The sequence below is a fragment of the Alexandromys fortis genome, unplaced genomic scaffold (assembly GCF_014885135.2).
Source record: "Alexandromys fortis isolate MF-2015 unplaced genomic scaffold, M_Fortis_MF-2015_v1.1 scaffold_8_9099976_23576923, whole genome shotgun sequence".
Taxonomy (NCBI): Eukaryota; Metazoa; Chordata; class Mammalia; order Rodentia; family Cricetidae; genus Alexandromys; species Alexandromys fortis.
The window spans coordinates 11771821-11798900 of record NW_026067899.1 but is presented as its reverse complement, the minus strand read 5'-3'; the positions used below and the strand labels follow the sequence as shown (position 1 = coordinate 11798900).

The window sequence follows — 27080 nt, the reverse complement described above, 5'->3', positions numbered from 1 at the left end:
TTCACAACGCTTGACAGCAAGGACACTGAGGCTTCACGGTCTGAAACACAGGCCTGGTCTCCAGGCCTGCCTTGCTACAATGGCTATAACAACCAGCCACAACCTGAAAGAGGAAACCAGTGCCTGCTGTTCACTCTCCAGCTTGGGTTCATTTTTACACTTTGACCAGAGGGGCTTGAGGGATCAGATGTGGACACAGTGCAGATTTGATTGGGAAGAACCTCAGGAAAACACATAACATGTCCAGACCGGCAGGCCCAGGAAGCCATCAGTCTCTGTAGTCGTCCAGGACCAGCATAAGAGCCCCCCTGGCACCTGGAACAGCCTGGGAGAGCCAAAAGAGGGGTGACCGACTTGAGAAACTTCAGCACAGCCAAGCAATAGGCCTGTCCTTGGGTGGGGCCAAGAGGAAGGAACTGGAATGTCACAGCTGGCAGTACCTTCTCTGCTCTGTGTTCCCTCCAAACAATTACGGAAGTGTCGGCAGTACAGGGTAAAGGACCCTGAACAACATACCAGCCATTCTTCCTCCCTTTCCCCTGCCCCTAGGTCACTGAGCCCCCTGGTTTAAGTCCCAGATTTTTAGAGCAGAGTTTAAGGTCATGATCCAATTCAAACCCACACTCCACTCTTTCCCAGCCAGCCGTGAGGCCTTGACTGCAGCTGCCCCCTCCCGTCTGCTTGCTCATGCACAGAACTGGGACAGCGGTGGTGTCTGTGTGCCTGTGAATTAACTCGCGGAGACACCGCAGTGCCCAGACATGGTTCTGTGCCCCCCACCCACTGATTTTATTGCTTCTAACCTCCCTTTCAGTGAGGAATAAAAACATAGCAGCCCTGGCTGCTCCCTCGGGGATTAAACTGAGTCCTGCAGATGTAGGACATTTTCAGAGAGAGGGGATTCTGGCTGGTGTGGTGATGGGGAAAGAGCCACCTGAGACTGAAGGTATCACAGTGTGGTCCCCCTTCACCCAGCTGAGTCCTCAGAAGAAAGCTAGACAAGCCGGGTGACTCAGTTTGACCTTTTACACCCTCACGGTGGAAGGAGACAACAGACTCTGTAAGAGGTCCTTTGCACACACGTGCACGCACACACACACGGTGGCACAGAAACATGTGAGTATACACAGACCGGCGTATCAATGCAATATAAAAGTTAAACAACCAAACACATTAGAAGAACATTACTAAAAAGCAACAGGAAAAAGAAAGCGATTTCCCATTAAGAGAGTGTGCTTTACTTTTTAATCCATCACATTCAGAAATTCTCAATTGGTCTGGCATTAAACACTCTGCATCAGAGAAATGTTTCTGGTTGTACAAAGTAAATAAAATCTGCTCTGTCCCATGTACCCCTGTCCATCCCCAGTTATGTTCTGCCTTCTTTGGCCTGCATCCCAAAGTGAGCCCTGGTTAGTCTAGTCCATCACTACCATGCATCTTCCAGTTCCTAAGCACAATAACTGTTCTGTAGTGACTCAGTGTCCTATGAACTCAGGCTCCTGGTCTCTCCCATTGGCCACGCCGTAGGAAGGCTTTCCCTGCTACCCCTGAAGGACGGGTGCCCCTCCCTCTAATTCTTCAGTTATGTTATGAGTTATAGAGGGGCAGCAGGACTGGCAGAAGCCAGGGTCTAGTTGGAGGCAGCATCGTTAGCATGGTCATCTATAACGTGGGTGATCCTAGTGCCAGCTTTATGGACGTGCAGCGAAGTTTGAGAAAACATCTATCAGCATAACAGGGACGCAGGTGATGGTCAATGAGACGGTCTCCTTGTTACTTCCCTTTAGAAGGATGTGTCAGCCAGGCTGTTCACCTTGACAGACAGCGCGTTCCTTATGGACCAGAACTATGCCTTACCCAGCACAGTTTCTCCGTTTCTCTATTTCCCTAACAATACTGCACTGAAAGCCAAACTGGAGACAGTAATTTATTTAGAACACGATTCAATCAGCAATCCAATTGTTTAAGCCAAGCTCTGCTGGGTGGTTCTTCCAGGCTATGCTGAGCTCAGGGCTTGTAGGCTCTGCTTCTAGACATGAGGGAGGGTTAGGAAGGGAGAGGCCACATGCCTCTCATTAGCCAAGTCTGGGCTGATTCATTGGAACCCAAGCCTGGCAGGGCCCCTGTACAGAGTGAAAGAATAAGGCCAGCCTTATTCTTGAAGGCCAGCCTTGAAACTGGCACACCGTCGCTTCCTCCATATCCTCTCAGAGGCAATAGCAAGGCTTGCTCAAATTCCAGCCATAGAGAGACGCAGACTCCATACTCCCAGGGAAGACCATGTGCTAAGACCAGGGCAAAGACCCGGGAAAGGAGGGCTGGTAGGCTGGCTTTGATCTACCACAGCCAGGTTTCTAATGGAACTGGTTAGTTAGGGAAAAAGAAAGGAAGAGCAAAGGCAAGAAGAAAGAAAGCCCAGCCCCTGTTCTCGCAGTCATGGGCGAGGGTATTGACATTCTAGGTTGCTCAACAGAAGCAATATGAACATTGACCTCTCAAGCCATTAAGTAGTTGAGCATTCCCTAAGGTACAGTAAAGAGACTATGTGCCAATTGTGGAATAAATCAAGAAACTCCCCTCTGGAGCCTGGGGAAGGCAGAGGAGCCTGGATTTATTGAGGATGCTCGGCCTCCCGACGGCAGGATAATTACAGACTTCGGGACCATTAATCAGCAACCCGGTGCCAACCAGGGGAGTCTATAAACCTCCGACTCTCCCTCCTCAAATTGATTTGACTTAAAACAATTATTTAAGTTCTATATTCTTGAGCATTGGGCCAATGAGAAAGTAGGAAAAATATCGAAAAGTCTGTGTCTTTTATTGTCACCTCCAGAATACATTTTGTCAATCTCTCAATAATTTGATGGACCTTCTCTTTTACACATGTGCACGCGCGCGCGCGCGCGCGCACACACACACACACACACACACACACACCTTCTATCAGGTAGACTGTCATCAAGGATGTTCCAGCAGTGATCTCAGACAACTCAGTTCAGTGACATATGTGGGTGGGGCTAGCGAGTCTAGGAAAAGTGCTCCAAAGTCACGTGGCTGCATGCCTGGTGTCCTTCATGGACACATTCCTCCGGATAGACAAGCCTACTCCATGTATAATGTTCTTCCACGGCGTCTGTATCCTTCCTTTCCCTCAGTACCAAATAAAACAGCCTTGGCCCTGAGCAAAATCCCATTCCAGTGGCTGCTGGGGTTCCAGGGTCAGGGGGTTCCCTCGTTTCCTGCTCCTCACAGCCCTAACTCCCACAATGCCTTCCACTCCCTTTTCTCAAGATGTCCTATGGAACGTTCCTGCAAAGTCCTTTGTTCGGGAGCCGAAAGTGAGAGATCTGGCTGAGAGATCTGGCTGCAGGGTTTACAGAGAAAGGACCAAGTGCAGTGTAAGGAGCAGACGTATGCCTGTGGGCGCCTCTGCTTCCCCCCCCCCCCGGCCGGTGTGGGGGGGGTGGCTTTCTCCTTCCCCATCTTCCACGGACCGCACCCTGTGCCTCGCAGCAAAGCCACGGAGCTTTGCTCAAGAGACCACGTGGACTCTTGTTCCCGTCTTCTGACTCCTCAGCTCTTCCCTCTGCTTGATCCAACAAAACCTCACCTCCACAAGCGATTTAACTGTCTTTTCATTAGCGCTTATCATGCATCCATCTCAAACCTGGGGACCTTACCTGGCGGAAGTGACATTTTGTTTCCCCAGTGGAAGTGCTGTTCTTCCTTCTGGACCAACAGAAAACAACCCTTCTAATCCCAGTCATCCGTCCACTCTGCTGAGTGATTTGAAAGCTCCTGGAGCCCGGCGGTGGTGGCTCACACCTTTAATCCTAGCACCCGGGAGGCAGAGGCAGGCAGATATCTGTAAGTTTGAGGCCAGGCCAGGCCCTGGTCTACAATAGCTAGTTCCAAGACAGGCTCCAAAGCTATAGAGAAACCGTGTCTTGGAAAACCAAAAAGAAAAGGAAAAAAATACAAAAGAAAGTTCTGGCAATTGCTTGTCTTCATTCCTGCAGGTTAGGTACCACATCCAAATCACCAGAAACAATCCATGTGGGAATGCTCACTCTTTCTGTATGCTCTAATGTATTAGAAAACTGCACATCTCAAAAAACACAGCTTCTCTGCCCTCTCACGAAACAATCTGATTACTTTCTTTTCTTTTCTTTCTTTCTTTCTTTTTTTTTTTTTTTGTTTGTTTGTTTGTTTTTCCGAGACTGGATTTCTCTGTGTAACAGCTCTAGCTAGCTGTCCTGGAAATTACTTTGTTTGTAGACCAGGCTGGCTTTGAACTCACAGAGATCCGCCTGCCTCTGCCTCCCAAGTACTGGGATTAAAGGTATGCACTACCACTGCCAGACACAATCTGATTCTTAAGACCTATGTAAAATTTCGAAATTCTATGTTTTTGTAGACTGCTACTCCCCACCCCCTCCCGCTGCCCAGGTAGGGGTCAGCCGCCCACGCCCTGCCAAAGCTACTCTCCTATATGACCTCTGGTGACGAGTTCAGGAAGGCCTCAGGTCAGGTTACTACTATTAGTTTCTACAGTTTCTGGAACAAATTCCCACAAATTTGCTGCATTATTTACGTTGGCCAAAAAGGTGGATGCAAGCCAGATACCCATCAAGAGATGAGCCGATAAACAAAATTTGGTATTTTGTTTAAAATGTGATATCACAAAGTCTGTGTACATTGTGCTGCCTCTTTTTCTGTCAACTCGACAGAAGCTAAGAGTCCTTTGGGAAGAAGGAACTTTAATTGAGAAAATGATCCTACCAAACTGACCTGAGGGCAAGCCTATTTGATTTGTTTATTTACTTGTATTGTTGAGGTGCTGGGCAGCTAGTCCTGAGTGTTTTAAGAAAGCATGCTGAACAAGCCATGAAGAGCAAGCCAGTAAGCAGCATTCCCCCATGGCCTCTCTTTCAAATCCTACCTCTAGGTTTCTGCTTTGAGGTCCTGCCCTGACTTCCCTTGTGATGTCCTATGACCTGATTATTGTAAGAAAAAATAAGACCTTTCCTCCCCAGGTCACTTTGGGTCATGGTGTTTTATCACAGTAGAAGAAACCTTCACTAAGGCATGCCTGCTCTTACACACTGTCTTTATACCAACCCCAGAAATTTCTTCTCTCCCAGTTGTGAGTTAGATGTTGACCACCAGGGCTGCTGCTGGGTACAATCAAGGGGTCACAGCCTCTGCCCTGTCTATAGACTCTGGGAAGCGTCTGTTCTTGACTCTTCAAGTTCTGGTGGCTGCTAGTATTCTTGGCTTGTGTCCACTGCTGTCCAGCCTATGCCTCATTCTCAGCACATCTGCTCCACTCCATGTGCAGCTTCTCCTCACATCAGGACACGTGTGCCCCACCAGACAATCCAGGACAGCGTCTCCATCTTAAGACCCTGAATCTAATTGTACCTGCAGAGACCTTTTCATCTTACAAGGTAGTAGCTACAGGCTCCAGTGTCTCTGCTCTGGGACCATAATACACACCATCTGTTAGGATATTCTCAGAGAGTGAAGCCAATATGGGGAATGAGAAGAGAACTAGAGAAAAATCACACACTAGGATTTGAGGGTGGGGTGGGCAACACAGGGGCATAACTGCCATCCTGCTTGGGTGAGTGTTCCTCTCTTCAGCTTCCTGGTGTCAAGACACTGCCAACCCACAGAAGCGTTAGGCTTAAGATTGAACCACTTGTCAGGGTGGCTGACATGCAGCCAGAATACTGAGGTCATTTTCTCAATCTCCCAGAACACGACTGAACAGACAGGAATGCAGGCACACCAGGGTCCCATGCCATGCTCTGAGGAAGGAGGAGGAGGAGGAGGAGGAGGAGGAGGAGTAGGAGGAGGGGGAAGAGGAAGAGGAAGAGGAAGAGGAAGAGGAAGAAGAAGAAGAAGAAGAAGAAGAAGAAGAAGAAGAAGAGGAGAAGGAGGAGGAAGAGGAGGAGAAGGAGGAGGAAGAGGAAAAAGAGGAGAAAGAAGAGGAGAAGGAGGAGGAGGAGGAAGAGGAGGCGAAGAAGGAGGAAGAGAAGAAGAAGAAGAAGAAGAAGAAGAAGAAGAGGAGGAGGAGGAGGAGGAGGAGGAGGAGGAGGAGGAGGAGGAGGAGGAGAAAGAAGAGGAAGAGGAGGAAGAGGAGGAGGAGGATAGGGAGAGGGGAGAAGAGAGCGGGGAGAGGGAGAAGGAGGAAAAGGAGGAGGAGGAGGCCTATATTCCTACTCTGACCACTTGTGCCCGCAAGAGGACCCAGGTCTGAAGGACAGAGAGCCAAATGAGTACTCATTGTATTCTAAGAAGGTCCTAGAGCCCTGTGAAAGTAAAAAACTCCAAGTGAATCTGGGCAGACCTAGCTACCACCTGTCCCTTGCCGGCCATGTGGCCTCGGACATCACCTCCCTGTACCTCCTGCCCACACTCTGAAGTACGTCTGTCAGCCGTGTCTGCTGTGTGGGCTTAAATGTGGAGATCAATGTAGTGCTGCCTGCAGCAGATAACAAATGACAGCCTTTCCAGCCCTGCCCAGTACCTGAGCTGGGCCTGCCCTACCAGGATCCTCCTCCCCTGCTCTACTGTAGGGAGGGGGCAAGCGGAGACAAGGGATGCATCTCTGATGTGGTCTGCAGCTTGCTGAGCTGGCCTGGTTAGGACAAGGTTTCTTGCGCCAAGGAAATCTTGAGGGGGTAACAACTGGGACCCTTTTAATCCTTGCCTTTTTCGTCCCCAGAGACCCACTCTCTGCCTCCAGCAAATGAGAAGTCAGGGAGACCCGTTCTAATTGCCCTCCTCCCCGTGACACCACCGCGTCACTCTCAACTTGACTCTGGATAGGATTCGAGGACTGTGCCGTTGGAAGTCGGCCTCACATTAGTGTGGGCCGTCAGTGTGGGCCAGCAGCCAGACTGCATAAAGCAGGGGTGACCCTCTCTGTGCCCCGGGGCCTTCTCGGTGGCTCCTCTTGAACAAGAGTGCCTTTCAAAGCCGTGAAGCCAACTGAGGGACAGGCCTGCCATTGTACAAGTTGTTTAAAGTGCTTTATAAAACGGGACTGGTGTGACAATCCCCTGACTAACATTGACTCTGGAGGTCACAAGCTTGCGGTATCCACAGGGAGACCATTGTGAGCTCAGGCGCCCAAGGCCTGGCAGTGGGTCAATGAGGGAAGGGGAGCAGTGGAAGAGGAGGCATCGCCCGGCTACAGCGGACCTTCTATAGAGGGCGCTGTGCGCCACCCCTACCCTCACAGCATGTAGGAGGAGCTAGAACTTAAGAAAAAAAAAAAAAACGAAAAAACGAAACCCACAAAACCCTATAAGTTTGCCCAAGGCTATCAGCAGCATGCCTTAGAACCCTGCTCCTCTAGGGGCCAGCCTACCAGCCCTCACCTGCCCTCACAGTCCCGCCCTGCTTCTGCTTCTGCCCCTGGTCCTCAGAGAAGGTGGTGCAGATCCAGGCTCCCTGCTGCTTCCTTCCCTAGCGCTTTCTTGTGCCCACAAGCCCAGCCCGGCCCAGTTGTCAGCAGCCAGTGAACATGGACCCAGAATCATTTCCAGCTCGTAATACCGCACCCTCTCCGTCTATCACAACTTGACATAGCTCAGGGTTCATCCTTCAGAATAGCGAGTGCTGCAGGCATAGCAGCACGCCCTGCTCAGCCTAGACCTGCTTATCTTGACATCAGCAACAGAACGAATAGGCATTCCTACCAAGCAGATGATCTTTCTACATTTTTTTTGTTGCTGTCTTTGACTTTTTTTTTTTATGTGGGGCTGGGGTGGTGGTTCTATTTGATTTCGGTTTCTTTGGTTTTGTTTTGTGGCTGAGTCTTGCTCTATAGCCTAAGCTGGCTCACGATTCCCCTGCCTTAGCTGCAAGAGAACCTGGGACACCCAGCCACCTTCCTTTATTTTGATTAAAACATTCCATAGTATCTGCAGAGGGTGGAGATGCAAAGAGCCTGCAAGACTGTTAGGTCAAACCTTAACTTTTATCACCAGGAAGCCGTGGCACTAACACCTCTGTTCCCCAAAGTACACAGCAGAAACTGGAGTTTATGGATGAAAAGCTCCATGCAAGGTGCAAACCTCAAAGTCTTAGCAGGACTCTGCTTCAGGGACGAGCTCCCTTCTGCCCTGGATAAGGGGATTTCTCAGAGCTGATCAGGGGAGACATGGTCTAGGGGAGTGAGTCAGGAGACAACTCAAAGTTGTCTGAGAAAGTCAGCAATAGGTATAGATGAGCCAAGATATATCCCCAAAGAGGTGTGGTAGAGAGGGCACCTGGGCTTAAGGCCTGGGTTGCCACTGAATCTGCCTTTCAGGCAGGGAGGGTCTCAGAAGCAGTCCTCTGTCCCAGCATTCCAGGGGACTGGGTCCCTTGCCATTGTTAAATGATGTGCTGCCATGTGTTTGCCAGCCTGCTTTCCTCCCATTTTGCCTAGGGCATCTTAACTGCCCAAAAGGATGAGCTATGCTATGGCGTACGGTCATATAATACACTATCTATAGAATGAGCTTCACGACGACATACGGTCATATAATACACTGACTGTATTTACCCCTGCACTGCCCTTTCTCCCCTCCCTCTCTCTATTTTCCACTTTATGAAACTGGAGAGCCAGGCATGGTGGTGGAGACACCTTTATCCCGGCACTCAGGAAGCAGAGGCAGGTGGATCTCTGTGAGTTCAAGGCCAGCCTGGTCTACACAATGAGTTTCAAAACAGCCAGAGCTACATAATAGCGAGACCCTGTTTCAAAAAAACAAACAAACAAGCCAAAGGCCTGGATAGTTATCTGCATTGTCAACACCACTAGACCATTCTGGAGTCATTACTCAGTTAACAAAGCAGAGATGTGTTGTCTGACTGAAGACAAGCCGGCTTCAGAGTCCTAAGCAGGTCTGTTTTTACAGTTGTTAGGTGGTGTAAGATCTGCTTCTCCCATTTTCACTCAATCAAACAGAGGCAGGTTTTATTTTTTAAAACAATCTTTTTTAAAGATTTTTGTGGAATCAAACACATTTCTTTATTTCATCTTAAAGATTTTTAAATTTTATGTATGCATGTGTGCCTGCTTGAGTTTATGTTCATCGGCTACATGCAGTAGGCCCCAGGAGCCAGAAGAGGGGATAAGATCATCTGTAGTTGGAGTTACAGGTGTTCTGGGGGGGTCTCCATGTGGGTGCCGGGACTAGAACCCAAGTCCTCTGCAAGAGTAGTAAGTGCTCTTAACCATTGAATCATCTCTGTACTCCATTGCTTTTTCTGAGCCTCTGTTCTTACCCCTGCTGTATGGCCTAGGTGACTGTCACTGGTGTCTTCATCTCTCAAATTCCACAGCGAGCCACAGGAGAAAGAGAGGCCAGTCGACAGTCCTCAAGGAGATCCATACTCTGGCCCTCAGTTTCCCTAATTACAATGGTTAAGGTTGAAGATGAACAGCTTATTTCTCTGATGCAGTTTGATTTTTCAGGCAGAAGGCTTGCAAAAGTTATTTTCCAAGCCTGTAAGTAGCATGCTTATTATTTTTCCTAAAGGCCCCCAAATTATGTGTACTTAAGACTGTAAAACCTGGTCCATTCCCAGATGGTTACCTTCAGCTAAATTGGAGGGACCAAAGGGTCACATTTTGATGAAAGAAACAAAACCCCTAGAAATAAAGACTGCAAGGCATGCATCCCTGTTGTTTTTACCAACCCTTATTCTTTAAGTCAATACTGAAGTGTTGGAGACCTTGCTAAAGCTAGCAAGCTAACACCAGATACTTATTAACATGATTCTACTTGAAAAAGCTACAGGGCCTTGGGTTACAATAGTATCCATTATTAATGAAGAGATAAGAAGTTTCCACCGAGGAAAAAGAAAACAAAAGCTCATGCAAAATTCAACTTAGCTAATTTGAATTGAAGGCTGCAGAGCCAGGAAGAGGGGAGACAAGAAGTAGAAAGGGCTGTGAAGCTAAGACTGGTAGAAAAAAAAATCCTCATCTCAGGGTCCCAGACGCCCAGCCACGCATGGCACAGTCCAGAGCACACTGAAAAGATGGCAGGACTCGGCCACTCAGGTTTTCAGCATTTGTTGCTGGCTGCCAGGGCATTGACGGTGAGTAGGACAGACATGCCCCGCCCCCAGGTCCACATCTGAATCCAGGGCAGCCAGAGGGAGCAGTGTGACGCATTGTGAGAAGTACTTTGTAGAAGAGGATTTTGGGGGAACACAAAGGGCCTCTAATCCAGCTCTCGGGCATCAGGGAAGACTTCTCTGGGGAGCCGTGAGAGAGACATACCACGAGTAGGCACCTACCAGAAGAAGAAACGATGTGTGTTTTACACCTGTATTTTCAAAGGCCGTGGATTAGGATGGAGGGCAGCGGTGTGTGTGTGTGTGTGTGTGTGTGTGTGTGTGTGTGTGTCTGTGTCTGTGTCTGTGTGAGGGGGGAGGATGGGTATAGAGTAGGCACTAATCAGGTAAGGTTTGGATCCCGTGGTAAGGATTGTGGACTTTGCAAACAGCGAGAATGACTCTCTGGCCTCACTGAGATGGACACCAAGAGACTGTAGCGATTGAAGCAAACAATTGTAGCCCAGAGAGGAGCAAAACTGTGGATGCAAAGTGAAATGCGAATTTTAAAAATGCGTGAAACACAATGGACATGCCCTGATAGACATGAGGTATGAGTGTTCAAGGAACCTACGGTGACCTCAGCTACATCTGATTTGAACAGTTGGGCAGCCAGATGGTAGAGCCATTGGGGACTCCACAAGGGTCACGTCCAATGCTTCAGAATGGAATTGGCCATAGGATAAGAGGAGGCTTCACAATTCACAGCAGAACATCAGGCTGAAAGGCTCAAGAAAGATCGACTTACCAGAAATACAGACGTCTGGGTGGAAAAGGAATGGCGAGGGGGTGAAGTTCAGTTGAGATGCTCAGCTGTGAAAAGAGGCTTTAAAAAGGAAGGTACAAGAAGGTACACACTCTTGCACCAGAGACACAGGAGGGGGAGATGCTGGGCACCTCATCAGTGCTGGTCCACACCTCCTGGGAAGATCACCAGTGGGCTGCAGCATCTCTTTGCTTGTCTGTATTGGAAGACTAGAGACTGGATGCTAAGTATTGGCTTGCTTTCTTTCTTTTTTTCTTTTACCATAAAGCAGAAGCTGTTGCCAGGTGGTGGTGGCACACTCCTTTAATCCCAGCACTCGGGAGGCAGAGGCAGGCAGATCTCTGTGAATTTGAGGCCAGCCTGGTCTACAAAGCGAGCTCCGGGACAGCCAAGGCTACACTGAACAACTCTGTCTCAAAAAAAAAAAAAAAAAAAAAAAAAAAAAAAAAACATAAGCTGCTTTTGGAAAGTGGCTGTGTATATGTAAGAGTGACCGAAAAGCTTTAAGGTGAAGAACCTCGCTAAAGAAGTCAAAAGAGGCAAGTAATGGGATTTACTGCCCTACACATTTGAATATTAGACTCACTTGGAAAGTTGGAGATCTACTGGCTTCAAAACCCATTTCAGACTTTCTGATTCAATTGGCAGAATGTGTATGTAGCCCGAGTCCCGGAGGGCTTTTCATGCATTGCCCCAGGTGAGATTCCCTTATGAACAAAGAACAAAGATAGAAAACCATTTAGTAAGATGAGATGGAAGAGGGCTGACCTCTGAGGCCAGCATTCTGAGTTCACATAGGGAAGAGTGAGAGTCTTGGGGTTCTCCCAGCAAGGTCAGGAAGTATGGCCAAGGGTCAGGAGTGAGATGACATCCCCAAGGCTGGGCATGGGGGCAGTCACACAGCAAAAGAGCAGGTAGCAAACAGCGCGGCGTGTAAAGGCCAGGGGCGCCCATCCTTGGGCATTATTAGGCAACAGGCAGCACCATGGCTAACTCACCTGAGGACTGGTGTAGAGACAGGTTACCCTTGGCTGATGACAATGGTTTTCGAACAGTCTGTCACTGGAGACGCCCATGCTTTTCCACCCCATCATGCAGATTCCACCGCAGCAGGGAAGCCCTTACAGGGACATGGGCAATGTTCCTGTGACTCTGTACCCCGACTCTCCTTGTCTCTCTGGGGGGAGGGGTCTCATCTACCCTGCTTCTTCTCTTTCATCTGTGCAAATGAGGCTAGACTCCTTGTTTGATAATAGCTGTCTTTGTTATTTTTTTCATCTCTGTTTGCTTCCTGTTGCTGTGTTAACCACCATGACCAAAAAGCAACTTGGGGAGTAAAGGGTTTGCCTCACCTCACAGATTAGAGACCTTCATGCAAGGACGTCAGGGGAAAAAGTCAGGACAGGGACACGGAAAAAATTTTGTTAGGAAGACTGAACAAGAGGTCCTGGAAGAAGGCTGCTCACTGACTTGGCTCCTCCTGGCTCGCTCAGTTTATACAGTCCATGACCACCTGCCCAGGGGTGGCATCACCTCCAGTGAGCCAGACCCTCCCACACCAATCGTTAATCAAGAAAATGCCCTACAGACTTTCCTACAAGCAATCTGATGGAGGCGTTTTCTCCACTGAGGTTCCTCTTCTCAGATAATTCAATTGTGGCCAATTGAGGAAGAAAAAAAAAAAACACCCATAGCAAAGGGGGTGTAAAGCTATTAAAGACAGTCTGCAGACGAGGGATATGGGTCAGTGCAGAGCCTTGACTAGCATGAATTAAACCCTGGGTTTGCTCCCCCGTACAACACAAACTACAGCAAAATGTCAGTCTAAGATGGACAGGGTGGCTCATTTCTTTTATCCAGATATTTAGGAGGCAGAGGCAGGCGGCTCTGTGTGAATTCAAAGGCCAGCCTGGGCCACACAGTGAACTCCATGCCAGCCAGGTATACAGAGAAAGACTGTCTCAAAAATAATAAAATAAAATAATAAAATATGACCACACCAAAATCTCCCAGTCTCGCTCCCATCTTTCCTTTTTTACTTAACTTTATTTTATGTGCGTCGATGCAGGGACCACCAGTGGACCAGATCCCCTGGAACTGGAGTTACAATTGTGAGCTGCCATGTGGATGCTGGCAATTGAACCTAAGACCTCTGGAAGAGCCGCCAGTGCTTTTAATTGCTAAGCCATCTCTCCAGCCCTCTCACTCCCACCTTTGATCTGATAGTTCTGTCTTCTTATTTAACATCCCCATATTTTCTCCCAAGGTGCTAGTTTGTATATAACTTGTGACAGACAATGGTTCAGGGTATCGGCTGGTAACAAACTCTAAGGTACCTGGAACAACCTATTCTTCTCTTGGTAGATGAAAGGCATAGAATAGGCAGGCCTAACAAAAATCTTTCAAAAGTAGACTCAAAAGCTTTAAATTTATTTTGTTGTTGTTTTGTTGCATTTTTGTCTTTATTTTTGTTTTGTTTTGTTTTGGAGATAGGGTTTCTCCATGTGGCCCTGGCAGTCCTAGAACTTACTCTGTAGACCAGACCAGGCTGGCCTGGAACTCACAGAGATCCACCTGCCTCAGATGAAAGACATGTGCCACCACCGCCTGGCTTCAAAACTGATTTTTATGTAAACTATCTCAATGAAGCAAACAAACATCAGAATGCAGACATCAGTCACTAGAATGTAAGCTCTTGGGCAAAGGGAAATTTAGAGAAGCGTCAGAATTTCATGTTTTGTGAGCTCTAAAATGCTTTATAAGATACAGTCACCTCATTGAGGACAAGGGTGGGCCATGTTTTTAATTAAACTGTGACGTCTTTTCTCGGACATTTTTCCTTTTAGATTTATTTATTTAAGCATGCCTGTTACTACGCATTCTTCTTACCTCGTTTTGAGAAGGAAAGCAAGTGGGATGAACGGCGGAGGTGTCCCATCAAGCCTCTTCACATTTTCATTCCTGCTTCTCTCTTCAGCCTCCCCACTCGCGTTTCTCACACTATGGGGCCCCCTGGGTTTTCAAGGAAGATGGTGTCATCCTTTCTTATTAGCACCCATATTTTCTTCCGACGCTGATAGTTCCTCTTGTAAGCTTCTGGCCTAGTTCGGCACAGACAATAATCTTGCTAACAAAACCTAACCCAGCCACAGCCACCTGGGATATTACTGCTCCTTAAGTCCCACAAGACTAAGATTTTCAGAGTTCATGTTTGTAGTTCATCCACCTGGGGGCTGAAACCCACAAGCTCCCAGGTGAGGTCAACCCCACTGAGCTTAGGACCCAACCTAGGCCATAAAGCTATAGCACAGTTGATCCAACTGCTCACTTCTGTGCAAGAAAATCTTGGGTTGACCATTCCTTCAATAGGTGTTTGTTTTGCTGATATCAAATTCCCGCCGTTTCCAGGCTTGCCTATTTTTAAAAGCAATTTTCATTGCAATGCCAAATTATGATGTCATCTCTTGAAATCACTTAAGTGGCAGCGAAACTCAAGCCAGGCCCCGCCAGCAAGGCACATAATCTATTGGCTTACTCTGCAGTCATGTTGCACATCTGTACTCCCAACGCTCCTGTAAACAAGATGTGCCGCTGTGACGGGACAATCTTCTGAGATTTGTGGGCTGGCGAACCCAGCAGATGATGCAGGGGATGAGAGACCCTGTCTCAAGGGAGAAGCAGAGGACTGCCAAGGCTGTTCTCTGATCTCTGCTTGTGTACCTGCACATGGTCTACAGAGTGAATTCTAGGACAGGCAGGACTGCACAAGCCCTGTCTTTTGGAAACCCCGTCTCACACACAAAGAAGCAAGCCAAGGTTAAAACAATCCGTGGGAGTTATAGCAGAGATAGCCACAACCCCGGTGTGTTTCTCTGCATCTTTACATCTTCCTGTGGGCCTGAGTGTAGATCTGCATGTAGAAGGGCATCTGCCACGGAGCAGACGTGGTAAAAGGTCTGATATGTCTCCTCCTCCCCACCCAGCTGTGAAGCTCATACTCCATCTAAGTCAGAGAGTACCCTGGGCAGTCAGAGGGAGAGGGAAGACGGGGGAAAAAACAACTGCTCCCATAGGCGTGGTTAGTAAAGAAAGCAGGAAACAGGTCATTCAAAGAACAGATGACGCTCACACAGGACGCGAGGGTTAAGTGTGTTTTAGGCGGGTGGGACACACAAGCCAAGGGATAGAGACATTCCTATAGCCTCGGTGTGCCACAGGCACGGTAGTCCTGGTGTGGGAACCAATGTCTGCGGCAAACGGATCAGGCTTCAGCTAGAGCAGTTAGCCAGACAGAGGTGCTGGGTGCTGCGTTCAGAAGAGGGAGAGACACCAGAACTTGGTTTCCCCATGAGTGCTCCAGGTCCCGCCCGCTCTGTCACCTCCCTCCATTCAACGTGCTTCTGAGGAGCCCCTTCCACCCAAGTTGCTCCGCCATCAGCGGGCGCATGAGGATTAACGCAAGCCCCCTGCATTATTAATCGCAGCAAAACACCACTGGAGAGGAAATTTTGCTGCTCTTTTGCAAATAGCATATGGTTCTTCCCAAAAGCCAGGAGAGATGGTTTTTTAATCATCCGCTGCTTGGGATTATCCATGCTCCCTTTCCTCGGCGTGGATAATTGAAGGCTGGCAGCGTTTAGATTTCAAAGCGGTTTGGACTTTATTGAAATCCGAGGCTCCCAGTGGGTGCCCCAAGCCAAGCGGGCATTCGGGCCTGTAATTAAATTGATCTGTGAGGGGGAGGGCCCCAAGGTATCGCTCTAATATGAGCGATTAGCAGAGAAAGACAATTGGCATCTTTGTGTCGCACATGTGGCTCACACATGGGCCCGCAACGATAGCAATGGCTTTCCTTGCAGAGAGACACCTTTGTGCTTGTTACTAGGGTGCAGTTAGACATGGCAGCTCTGTGCTCTAGACAAGGCTACACACTTTCTGGGTTGAGACCTCACTGTGGTGCCCACAGGTCCCTCGGAGATGGAAGCAAACGTTAGAGGTGATTTGTTTTTGAAGGTGGGCAAAACTTGGCCAATACATGTATACGTGTGGATACGCATATCCTGGAAGCTGGAGACTTCCCGGGAGATGTTGGGTACGGCGTCGCTAGCACATTCTCTCTGACCTTTGCAGGCCTGTGCAGTCTGCACAAGGAGGAAGGTGGCCAGCCTCCCCCATGATGCAGGGGAGCACAAGCTCAGGAGCAGGAGCTGTGTTGCTTCAAACAGTACTCACTAGGAAGAGGACACAGATGGGAACAGAGACAGAGAAAAGCCAGTCCTTCGCCTGAATGTGTTCTTCACCTAGCCAAGAAGGAAAGACAACGGAAAGCTGCAGACACAGGAACACACAGAAAGGAACGAGTTGAGGCTGTCTTTAGTGGCTACAGAATCCTCATGGTGCTGGGGGTCGAGGCGCCTGTGTGGATCCGCAGGGCGACTCTGGTCCTGCTGAACGGCAGTGTGTGGACACTTGAGCTGGACCCGATCTTTCCTCTATCATAGTTGGAACCTGGTACCCAGTCAGGACCCAGCACCATCACTCAACGTCTCCCCTCCAATCAAAGTTCAGCTTCCTCTGCCCACCCACGCCCCCTTCTCATCACACTCCTCTAGCCGGCAGACCACGCCTCTGCTTTGGACCTGCAGCCTCTGCTCGCCTAAACTGAAGGGAGTCTTGGCTCATTCCAGAAAGATGTGGGGCGTGTGGTCCCTTTCCCTCCCTCCTCAGCTTCCTCTGCTCTCAGTCCTTGCAGGAAGGCACAGCTCCATTCACCTGTAGCATCTCCCAAGTTCTCTCGAGATCCCCTGTGTGCTCATCGAGCTTGTTACTGCATATTTATGCCTCTGCCACTGTCCCCTGGCACCGCAGACACTGAGAAACAGCAGCCCCGCACCGAATGCCAGCTCACCACAGAAATGAAGATGGGTGTCTTAGCAAGGAATGAAAGCCATCCAAGGCATCATTTGGGCCCTCCTTGGAGAGAGCAGCCAGGCCATTTTCGTGATTAAATCCACTCTCCATTCCCATAGGTCTCTGAGGGCTACGCCTGACCTCACCAGTTACCAATTACAGACAGGCTGGGTTATTTTTGTTAAACAGTAATTAAAACCAAACACAGAGATAGAAAAGAGCCATCCACTGGTGATGTTCTTGATGGGACCCATAGATTGTTCGGCCCTTCCTGTCATGATACCAGGTACCCAGAGTCACCCAGGAGATGACCCTGGGACACGCTACGCTGCCAAGTATATATCACACAGTCACAGACACACTGGCCCTGTCATTCTATGGCATTGGGAACCATGCTGACCTCCGGGTAAAGGAGCAAGCAGCCCTGGGCTCCCTCAGTCACACTGAGACAGGTCACATAGCACGCACTAAACAGCTACAGAAAGTCTCCTCCATGTTGTTCCACGCTGGCTGGTTGTGCCCCTGCCAAGCTACCAGCTTGCTTTATAGACGGCAGAACTGCAGCTTGGCCCCCACTGCCCAACTTGCCGTGTAGACTGCAGACGATTGCAGTTCAACACTGCGGTCAGCTTGCATTATAGACTACAGATCAGCGGCTCAGCCCCCCAGCCAGCTTGCTTTGTATACTGCTATACGGCCTTGGGACCGACTGTTCTACTTACCCCACAGGTATAGCTTGGCCTCAGTGATGCACGCTGGCCCCTCTGGATGAGGAGCAGGGAACTGTCCCACCAGGAGCCACAAGTCTCTGCTTTAAACAGTTCATTAAAAATACCAGCACGAAAGCTCTCCATGGTGATTCCCCCAAGGGGCTGCCTTCCTTGGTCTGAACGCTTGCCTCTCATCCGTGTTGCTGAAGACATGCTGGTGGCGGCACACAGGGACAGCTGCTGGGTTTCTCTGTGTCGGGGAGAGCCACTGCTCACTGGGTGGCGGTTATACGGAGGCAGTGCCCATGAATTAGACCCGCTCACATTTTTTCTGCCTGAGCTTGCAGGCCTGGTAGCGAGCCTTCCTCCTACGGATAAAACCAGCATGGGAATTAGCGCAGACACCCCCTGGCTCCAGCTCTATCTAGCTGGGGGACTTTATACAAACCTGTACCATAGTTTAAGCTTCAGGATTCTTATCTGTAAATAAGTCAGAGTTGGACCACATCATCTGTATCTTTACAGTAACTTGGAGGAAGGGAAATAAATTGGAGACACAACCTCAACCCCCCAAAAACTAATAACGCTGAACATATTGCCCCCAAAAGACAAACTGCAGGAGTCTACAAATGGTAGAAGTGGTGGAAACTTCCTTGGTCCAACAGCATCCATCACCGCTACCTCTGGCAATAACCGTTAGCTAGTCAATCCTGACACAGCACAAAAGTGGCCTTGCTCTGCTCTACTCCCCAGAGGACAACACAAGGCTGAGGAACAACACAGATGGCACAGAAGGGTCATAGCAGAGGCCGACTTAAAGGCTTGTGGGTCCGAGGCTGCACTCGTACTTCCCTGCCCACGGCCTCAAATGGCCTCTGGGCCAGGCCACAGCCTCGCTGTAGTGCCTGGGTGGGATGGGGCTGGATTAGCTTGAAGGCAGGGCACCTGCTGTTTGTGTCGGTTCTGCTTGTACACCACTTTTTCCAAAGCGCTCCTCCTGTTTTTTGCAAATGACTATTACAAGCCTTTTCAGAGCAAGTTGAGACGAGACAAGCTCACCAAGGCAGCAGCAGATGTTCCTCAGCCTGAGGACCTGACAGGAGCCCAGCTTCCTCAGCTGACGTGACTGTCAGAGCCCATGAATCACAACACAGCCTTCTGCAGTCTGTCTGCAGAAGCAAAGCAGTGCTCGGCAGATGTATGGTTCTCCCCAGCCATTGGCAGGGTCTGAGGCTATGGAGCTCCCTGTGATGGGAAGCGTGGCAAAGATTTAGCCCTGTCCCACAGGCTCCTCCTCCTGTGAGGTCACGAGGTCCACCGAACAGGACTGTGCAGGGTTAGTTTTCAGTCTCAGGCCTCACTGCCTCCCTGGAATGATGAACTAATTCTATTTCAGTTTTATTGTTTTGTTTATCTTTTTGTTTCACTTCGGGGTTCCTTTCTTTTTCCTTTTGTTTGGTTTTTCAAGACAGGACTCACTATGTAGCCTTGGCTGTTCTAGAGCTCACTCTGTAGACCAAGCTGGCCTTGAACTCAAAGAGATTCACCTGCCCCTGCCTTCCAAGTACCAGGATTAAAGGTGTCTGCCGCAGCTACTATGCCTGGCTTGAACTCTTTCTTAGGGCTATACTCACCGTCTGGGAGTGGTAGTCTGTTTCTAGGTCTTTCTGGCATCTTTCTGAGATCTCTCTGCTGGCTGCCTGTAGCACACCATGCCCTTCTGTGCTCTATGCGCTACCATACAGCTCGTGAACCGGGCAAGGAGCTGGAGATTGAAACACACAAATATTCACAGACAGAGACATGGGTCATCCTTGAAACAGGACCGCCCCCTTCATTGTGTAAAAGAGCCGCTTATATAGGGATCCTTAACTGATAGGCACGCCCCAGCCAAACACACCAGAAAGCACTCCTCCTGCCATCAGGAACTCCTGAGGGTCTCGTGCTCAGAGCAGCTGCAAGCTGTCTCAGAGCAGAGGAAAACAAGTTGTTTACAAGAAATTCAGGATCTGGGGTTCACAGCTCCCAACAGCTGCCCTCATGACCACTCTCAAGAATGAGTCTGTTACGTTTTCTCACTTAAGTTCAGAGGTGTCAAACTGTGTCCAGAGAACTGTGTTTTGGGGTTGCAGGGGAGGCTGAACAGAGCCCGGGCTGCCCTACCAAGCCCCAAGCCTTAGAGGGTTCTGGGAACTCTACAAGCCGAATCTGCTCACTCATGCAGCTGGGTTCAACAGTCCACTGGGACCTTTCCTGATCTGGTCTGATGACCTATGTGCCTCCTCGACCTGGACACGTGATGATCTTCTAGATGGCCCCTCAGAATGGAATCAGAGTAGCTACCTAGCATGGAGTATGAATTCAGCCAGGAAGAACAAGATCAAAGTTCTCCAAGTCAATTGTCCTCCTGAATTCAAAAAATCCTGGATACTGCCAGTTGCCTCTTCACAGTGGTTTTTGATTCTTATTTGTTTCGTGTTGTTTTGTGAGTGTCTCATTTAGTCCAGGCTTCAAGGTGATCCACATAAGTGGCCTGTGTTAGGACTTTACTCCTTTTTATAGCCGAAGAAACATGCCAGTGTATGGGACAGCCGTAAGATTTAGCTTACCCATCTTTCAGCTGATAGGCATTTGGATAGTTTCTATGTGTCTATTGTCAATAATACTCCTTCCTAGTATTTGCATTTGCAAGAAGCTTCTGTCTAGGAACATTTTCACATGCATATAATTCCAGGTATGGAGCTGATAGCTCACATAGTGGTTCTCTTTCACAAAATTGTGTTTGCAAAACTCACAACTATTTTCCAAAATGAATGCATATTTTACATTTCTGCCAATGCAGCACAATGATTCCAGTTTTCCCACTTTTTACCAACATGTGTTTGCTGTCTGGCTTATGGACTATAGCCACCCTACTTTATGCGAAGTATAATATCTCATTGTAAAACTTGGTTTGTAGGTGTTTGGGTTTTCCTGGGTTTGACTTTTCATTTTGAGGCGGGATCTTAAACCCACTCTCCTCCTGCCTCAACCTCCCAGGAGCTGAGATTGCAGGTACAAGTCACTGTGTCTTCCTGTGGTTTTAATTTTCAGTTCTCTGATGACTAATGATATTGGGCATTTGTTCGTAAGTTTACTGACCACGTATTCTTTGGAGGAAAAAAAAAAAAGATGAGAGTTTTCATCTGATCCAAGCATGGACTTTTCTAAGAAGTTCTCAGACAAATACTCTGGGTAGAACATGCCAGAGGAAAACTTTGGATGTCCCCATTATATTTATACCAACTGGTCCTCTGGCTACAGACCTGGAAGATTCAGATAATTCCTCTAAGTAATGGTCTTCAAGCAAGGGGTGGAGCATCCTCAAGGAAGGGAACTGGGCTTCCTGTCACAACAGGTCCCCTATCCCCGGCCCTGAAGCCTTTAAACAAAGGATAGCTCTACAGATAGAAGGACGTGGGAGATGATTTTGGTTCACAAGGTAGACGTCTCCCTGCCTGGTGAACAGTTCACCAGTTGGTTTTGACTGAAGGTCAGATGACCTGTGCTGTAGAACCTACTAGAGTGAGTGTCCAGCACTCATCCTCTGATGTGGGAGCCCCCTCTCTGTGTTGTTTGTATTGGTTAATGAATAAAGAAAACTGCTTTGGCCTGATAGGGCAGAACTTAGGTAGGCGGAGAAGACAGAACTGGAGAAGACAAAGCTGAATTCTGGGATGGAGAAAGCAAAGTCAGAGAGAGAGAGCCGCCATGGAGATACCAGAGTCATACATGCTGAATCTTTCCCAGTAAGCCACTGCCACGTGGCGATATACAGATTAATAGAAGTGGGTTAAATCAAGATGTGAGAGTTAGCCAATAAGAGACTAGAGCAAATGGGCCAAGCAGTGTTTTAATTAATACAATTTCTGTGTAGTTATTTCAGGGCTTAGCTAGACAGGCGACCGGGATGAACAAGCAGGTCTCTGTCTTATAACAATCCTCTATATGTGTTCTCTCCTTTACTGAAACCAAGAAGTTTATTCACGCTTATTTCCAGGATAGCCAAGTTCTCATGAGAAGGGAAACAAGGCAACTCGTGGCCCAGGAAGTGGGCCAGGCTGCAGTGGCGTTCAACACATATTGCGGTTCTCTGTATCTGACTGTCTCCCATGCAGGTCTCCATGCTAATGGGTAAATGGCAACCACCTTGAGACCGAGAAACTCTGCCCTACTATAGGAATGCCACTGCCCATGCTGGTAATGTCAGGGGCAGGGTAGGTCCTCGGGAATCAGTCTTGCTGTCATAGGATACAAGTTTCCCAATCATTTTCTCTTGAGTTAGCTGGCAAAGAACACAGGAATAATCACTCTCTGGGAAGCTGCTTGTGGTACAGGAAATGCATAGTACACGCAATGCTGCCTACTGTCCATAGCTGACACTTTATAGAATAAAGCAGGCTATTAGTTTATTAGTACTAATTATGGCTATTGGAGGGATATTAAAATTTGTCTGCCTTATATATAACTGCAGTACAAAGAAGTTGAGGGACTTGTCTGAGATCATGTGGTGAGAGGAGCTGAGATGTAAGTTCTGTGGTCAGCTTCCAGAATATTCCATAGCTTGACCATGAAGACAGGGCACCACATGAGCTTGTAATTCTGAAAGGTCAGTGCCCAGAGCCACCCGACAACTTCCAATGGGAGGGAAGTAATAATGAGGGTCCATCTGCTAAATAAGATGGTTACAGTAGGAGTGGTCCGGGCACTGGGGATTAATATCGTAACTGTGTGATTGAGTGACCTACAAGAACTACAAGAATTTGCCTGGTAGGTAATATGACCAATGAAATGAAGAAGGAGGGCAATGCCAGTCTTACGACCCTGAAAGCTGGGAGAACTTTAGCTTCTGCTTCCCAAAAGCACCCTCTTGGAAGCAGGTAAGAGGGACAGTCCCAGCTCCAAGGAGCACATGGGCCAGCCAGCTTCTGCTCTTGCCCATGCCCCCTGGAGTGGTCCTTAGGGCTAAGCTTCTTGGCTTTCCTTACCTCTCCCTCAGCCAAGGGACTGAGTAGTTGAGTAGCAGTTGACCCCCAAAACCCCCTCTCTGTGCCTTGTATTTGGGTCACAGAAGAGGAGCAGAACTGCCTGATAGGACCAGAACCGACACCATCTGCGTGTGATTTTAAGCACACTCTCACCATACAGGAAGGGCCTCTACTCTCTCTCCCTTCTGTTCATAGCAGCCTGTGGGCCAAATAGCGCACATAGGAGGCGGAGTGGCCAAGTTGATGCCAAAAGTGGAACAGCTATGCCAAAATCTTAACAGCTATATCAAAAGAGTAACAGCAAGAAAAGGGTGTGAAGATATCTTGACTTCAAAATTTGGGTCTATGTATATGTTGTTTTGGAGAAGAGGTTCTGCTTTTGTTTCCACAGAAGATGAAAAGCTATGAATTCCTTCCAGGCTAATATGTGGTTTGATCAAGCAAGACCCCCTGAGAGGTCTCATGGAAACAATGGCCCAGGTGATTCAACATCCAAAACAGCTTCAAGTTAACTGACTGAGACGATTCAGCCTCACAGACTACTATAATCAAGGTGTAACCATAATTTTAAATTTTTTCAGGATCCCCATAAGATTACTAGCACCCCCAATCAGCAGGAAGTAGTATAAAAACTATGCCCAAATTCCCAAAATATTGTTTATAAATGTTGGCTTTCATTTAAAGGTTGGTTATATGTTAATGGTCATAGTCAATCTCTTTCTAAAGAAAAAAAGGTGATATGGTATAGAAATGATAAAAAGTAGATTATTGAATCTACTTTAATCCAATAAACAGCTGTTAATCTCAAAATACTTTACATTGATATGGATTTGCTTTATTGATACAAATTTAAGGTCAATTTTGTTATTATATATATAATATATGTACTTCTACTCTTGTTTAAGGTATTATGTTTAATGTAGCTCATTTAAAATATAATGTATAGCTAAAAATACAAGTTAATAGTCATCTATAATAGTCAAACTTATATAATTATAATAGTCAAACATGTTAGTTATGTTTTCTAGATGTGCAGAGATATATTTCAGATAAGTAGGTAGTCTTCAAACACTTCAAAAATCCTACAGAACATGGCATTTAAAACATTTTAAGAACTTGGACTTTTCTTGACAGTGAAAGGCATCTGCTCCTAGCAGCACCAGTTACTTCAAGAGGATAATGGACATCAAAGAAGCACCTCATGGAGTTTGCTTTCAACTGGCAAGGCTAGCCATTTGGGTAAGAAACTGCTCTTGTCTGTACTGCTTGACTGTGCTGTATAAACCGGACACACAGGACACACAGGAAAATGACTGCTGAACTTGTCAAAACAAAGTGGGACAGTCCTACAGAGTTTCTGTTTCATGGAAGAGTCTGCCAGACATTAAGGACACAGAAGAAAGTGACTGACAAATTTTGCCAAAATAGGCAGGATAGTCCTTCAGATTTCCTGCTTCACTGAGAAATCTGCCAGACATTCTAGGCCTATAGGTTGAAGATGGATGTCCCAACATTACAGAAGAACTTTGGGTGACTGCCCAGGCAGCTAATATTTCTGTCATTTCTAGAATTTTGGAAGTTGCTTACAATGCACTTCCTGTTTTCTTAGGTAATAGATCCTTCTTTGATGGAGTTGAAGACTAGATAGTTATAATTAAAGTTTTCCTTAGTTATGATAAGAGATAAATTAGATATAAAACTTTAGACTCACAAAGATAGGATAGATGACAGACTATTTTCTTTAATTTTAGCCATATAAAAATAGACTAAATATTGTAACTGTAATCCTTGTTTGATAACCATTTTATTATATGTACTTTTGCTGTGTTAAAGTTAAAACCTTCCTTTTTGATTAGACAGAAAAGGAGAAATGATATGGGCACGCCAAACTTTTACAATTAATATAAGCCTCTGAGTGCTTATTCGGTAACTTGCAGGCAGTCGAGAAACCTCAGGTTGTACAGGATGACAATCCCATGGACTCCAAAGGGCTTTTCCTTGTGAGCCCTTCCTCCCAGGATTTCTCCTCTGGTGCAACAGCCCAGGGATCAGGAAGGATGACGCTTCTCTGCTGTGACCTTTCTGCTAGGAAAGCTCTTAGCTGATCAGAGCCTCGAATATATAACGTGATATTTGCCTGAAAGGTGACCTTCATTAACTGGTAAGGTCAAGTATACTGTTGGGGGTTGGAGCCATGAAACAAAGAGAACAGGATTACAGCTACCCCCTCCCTGGAGTGTGAACTGAATCCAGAACAACTGAGATCCTTCTCTTGGGCAATGTCCACAGCTTCCTGCCATCAATGACAAGTTCATTCACCAGCAAGCTCCTTGCAAGGAGTAAACAAAGGTGAGGTTTGGCTGCAGGGGTCAGTTTGCTGAATTCTTGGGAGGAGCCAAACTATTTAATTTAACCCTCTTGGGGGATGCATCAGTTCTTTCTAGAATTTTCAGACCCATTCTCTAAGAAAGAAAGAAAGAAAGAAAGAAAGAAAGAAAGAAAGAAAGAAAGAAAGAAAGAAAGAAAGAAAGAAAGACAGACAAAAATCCCAGAAGACTTTCCTAACAGCCCTAAGAAAAATCAAGAAAGAGAGAGGCCCACTGAAGGTAGCTGCCAAAGATATATGTGTGTGTATATATATATATATATATATATATTAAACTCTGCCAGTGGTTTGCAAAGGCCTCTGAAAGCCATTCTGTCCAGACATTCTCAAGTAATATTCAAGGTAAAATACTGTTTTCACTGCTGCAGAAGTATTTCTCTTGGGTTTTGTTCTCCTGTTTGAGAACATCCTCTGATCCTTTGGAATGCAGACAGAGTTCTTGCAAGCCCCATGGCAAGCAAAGCTGGTATGTGTTTGGAACCGAAAGCACCTATGTGAGGGTCTGGCTCTGCCTCATCCTGGCTTGGTGGCTACCTGTGGGTAAGTTCCCAGTGTTCTATCAACCCAAGTTTGCTATCTGCAAGAGAAAATTATGTGAGGGTCACAAAAGCCTAGCAGGCTCATTATTGAAGCAATCAGGGGTTAACTAGCCTGGGGCACCGGGCACAGAAGCCAGGCAGCCCAGCCTGACCCTCCTGCTCCCTTCTCGAGAAGAATCTTGGCTCTCGGCCTCATCATGGGTTGGGTGGCTGCACACTTCCAAGACTTGGATCCACACCTAAGAAGGTCTGGAGGAAGAAGGCCCCCTGCAGGAAGTCTGTCAAGAGAAGGCAGACTTTCCCCATCAAGGCCCTTGGTATTACAGTGCCTCTCTTACAAAAGAATATTCCACCAGACTGCAGATGACCTTGCTCAGCTGTACTGACCATTCCAGAAAAGATAAGTCTGTCCTGTCCAGGAAGGCGAGACCTCAGGACAGACTGTTGGTCGATTCTATGACTCAACAATTTCCTCATTCCCAAGCCGCTCACCCTGCCCCTGTAAAGGGTCACACCGGTTTTTGCTCCCCTCTGGAAGACCGTATCTTAATGTACACTAATAAACACAGCCCTATCTGTTGAAGACCAGTCTTCCTGGTCCTGTCTCTTTCTGCCTTCTCTCTCTTTATGTTGCCTTAGAAGTCTAATACTTGGTACTTTCCTTTTGTTTCCTGTGGCCTAATTTTTTTTTTCTTTTCTGTATTGGGTATTAACCCAAGGCCTCACACAAGCTCTACAAGCATTGTACCACTGAGATGCAGCCTCCGGCAGGCCATGAACTCATGACACTCCTGCCTCAGCCTCTATTCAGTTAGAATTTGACGCCTGTGCTACAGACCTGGTTTATGTGGTCCCTTCAGTAACTTGCTGTGACATGAAGCACATCACACAATGATTGGCCCTGAGCTCAGCCTACCATGGCAAAGGATTCATTCTGGACTAGTTAGGCCCACCCCCAGAGGTAGGAGGAGAATCTTCTGGAATGCCCAGGGCTGGAAAGCCACAGGAATAGTGTGGGGAGAGAAAATGATTCTGCTGCTTAGGTAGGCAGCAAGTCTCGAGCCCTCGCCTCACAGAAGGGAGAGAAGCAAATAAAATATGGGAAATCCTTAGCCCTGCCTCAGCCACAGCCATGCAGTAAATCCCAGTAACAGAGAGGCCCTCGGAGGCAGAAGACAGGGGAGACTACCACACATGAGGTGACAGGAATACAGAAATGAACCCCCACACATTTGAGGGCCACAGTTTAGAGAAAGCATTTCTAAGTTTCTGTAAATTCTACCCCCATACCCTACACCACCCCAAAATAGTTCAGGTACGAACATCCTCACAAGGCCTTTGAACTCTAGGGTAGGAATTAGATGAGCACCAATAACTCTCGGGGAAGTCTTATCTCCTATCAATTCATTATCAGTCACTTATCAGCTTCCTAAGTGGACCTCCATCACATCCATAGCAACCACAATGCCATGGTGCTGTCCAACAGAATGTGCTGTATTGATAGTGACTATTGTACTGCCCACATGGTAGCCACACCCCAGGGGGCGCTATTAAGCTCTCGAAATGTGACAAATAAGATTTAGAAGTTAAATTGTTGATTTTAATTATTTTAAT

General features: G+C 47.5%; 2 protein-coding genes across 2 annotated transcripts in view; one reads left to right on the top strand and one right to left on the bottom strand.

Moving 5' to 3' along the window:
* The window catches only part of Dapl1 (death associated protein like 1), a 341707-nt gene that overhangs the window by 247002 nt on the left and 67625 nt on the right, over positions 1-27080 (top strand). The window lies entirely within an intron of this gene.
* LOC126488492 (uncharacterized) lies at positions 14775-19273 on the bottom strand. The gene is made up of 4 exons (XM_050122001.1): positions 19149-19273; positions 17527-17882; positions 15847-16035; positions 14775-14822 (listed from the first exon to the last, which is right to left on the bottom strand). The coding sequence occupies exons 1-4, from the start codon at positions 19186-19188 to the stop codon at positions 14775-14777; spliced, it is 633 nt and encodes a 210-aa protein (XP_049977958.1). The 5' UTR covers positions 19189-19273.

Excerpts from the sequence above, each read along its gene's own strand:
- LOC126488492 (XM_050122001.1), bottom strand. The coding sequence starts at position 19,188 with ATGCCAGAAAGACCTAGAAACAGACTACCACTCCCAGACG. Across the intron at positions 17,883-19,148 it reads CAGACTACCACTCCCAGACG|GAGGAAGGCTCGCTACCAGG; the intron begins GTGAGTATAGCC and ends TTTTATCCGTAG. Across the intron at positions 14,823-15,846 it reads AGGGACCTGTGGGCACCACA|ATGCCCTTCTACATGCAGAT; the intron begins GTGAGGTCTCAA and ends GCTCCGTGGCAG.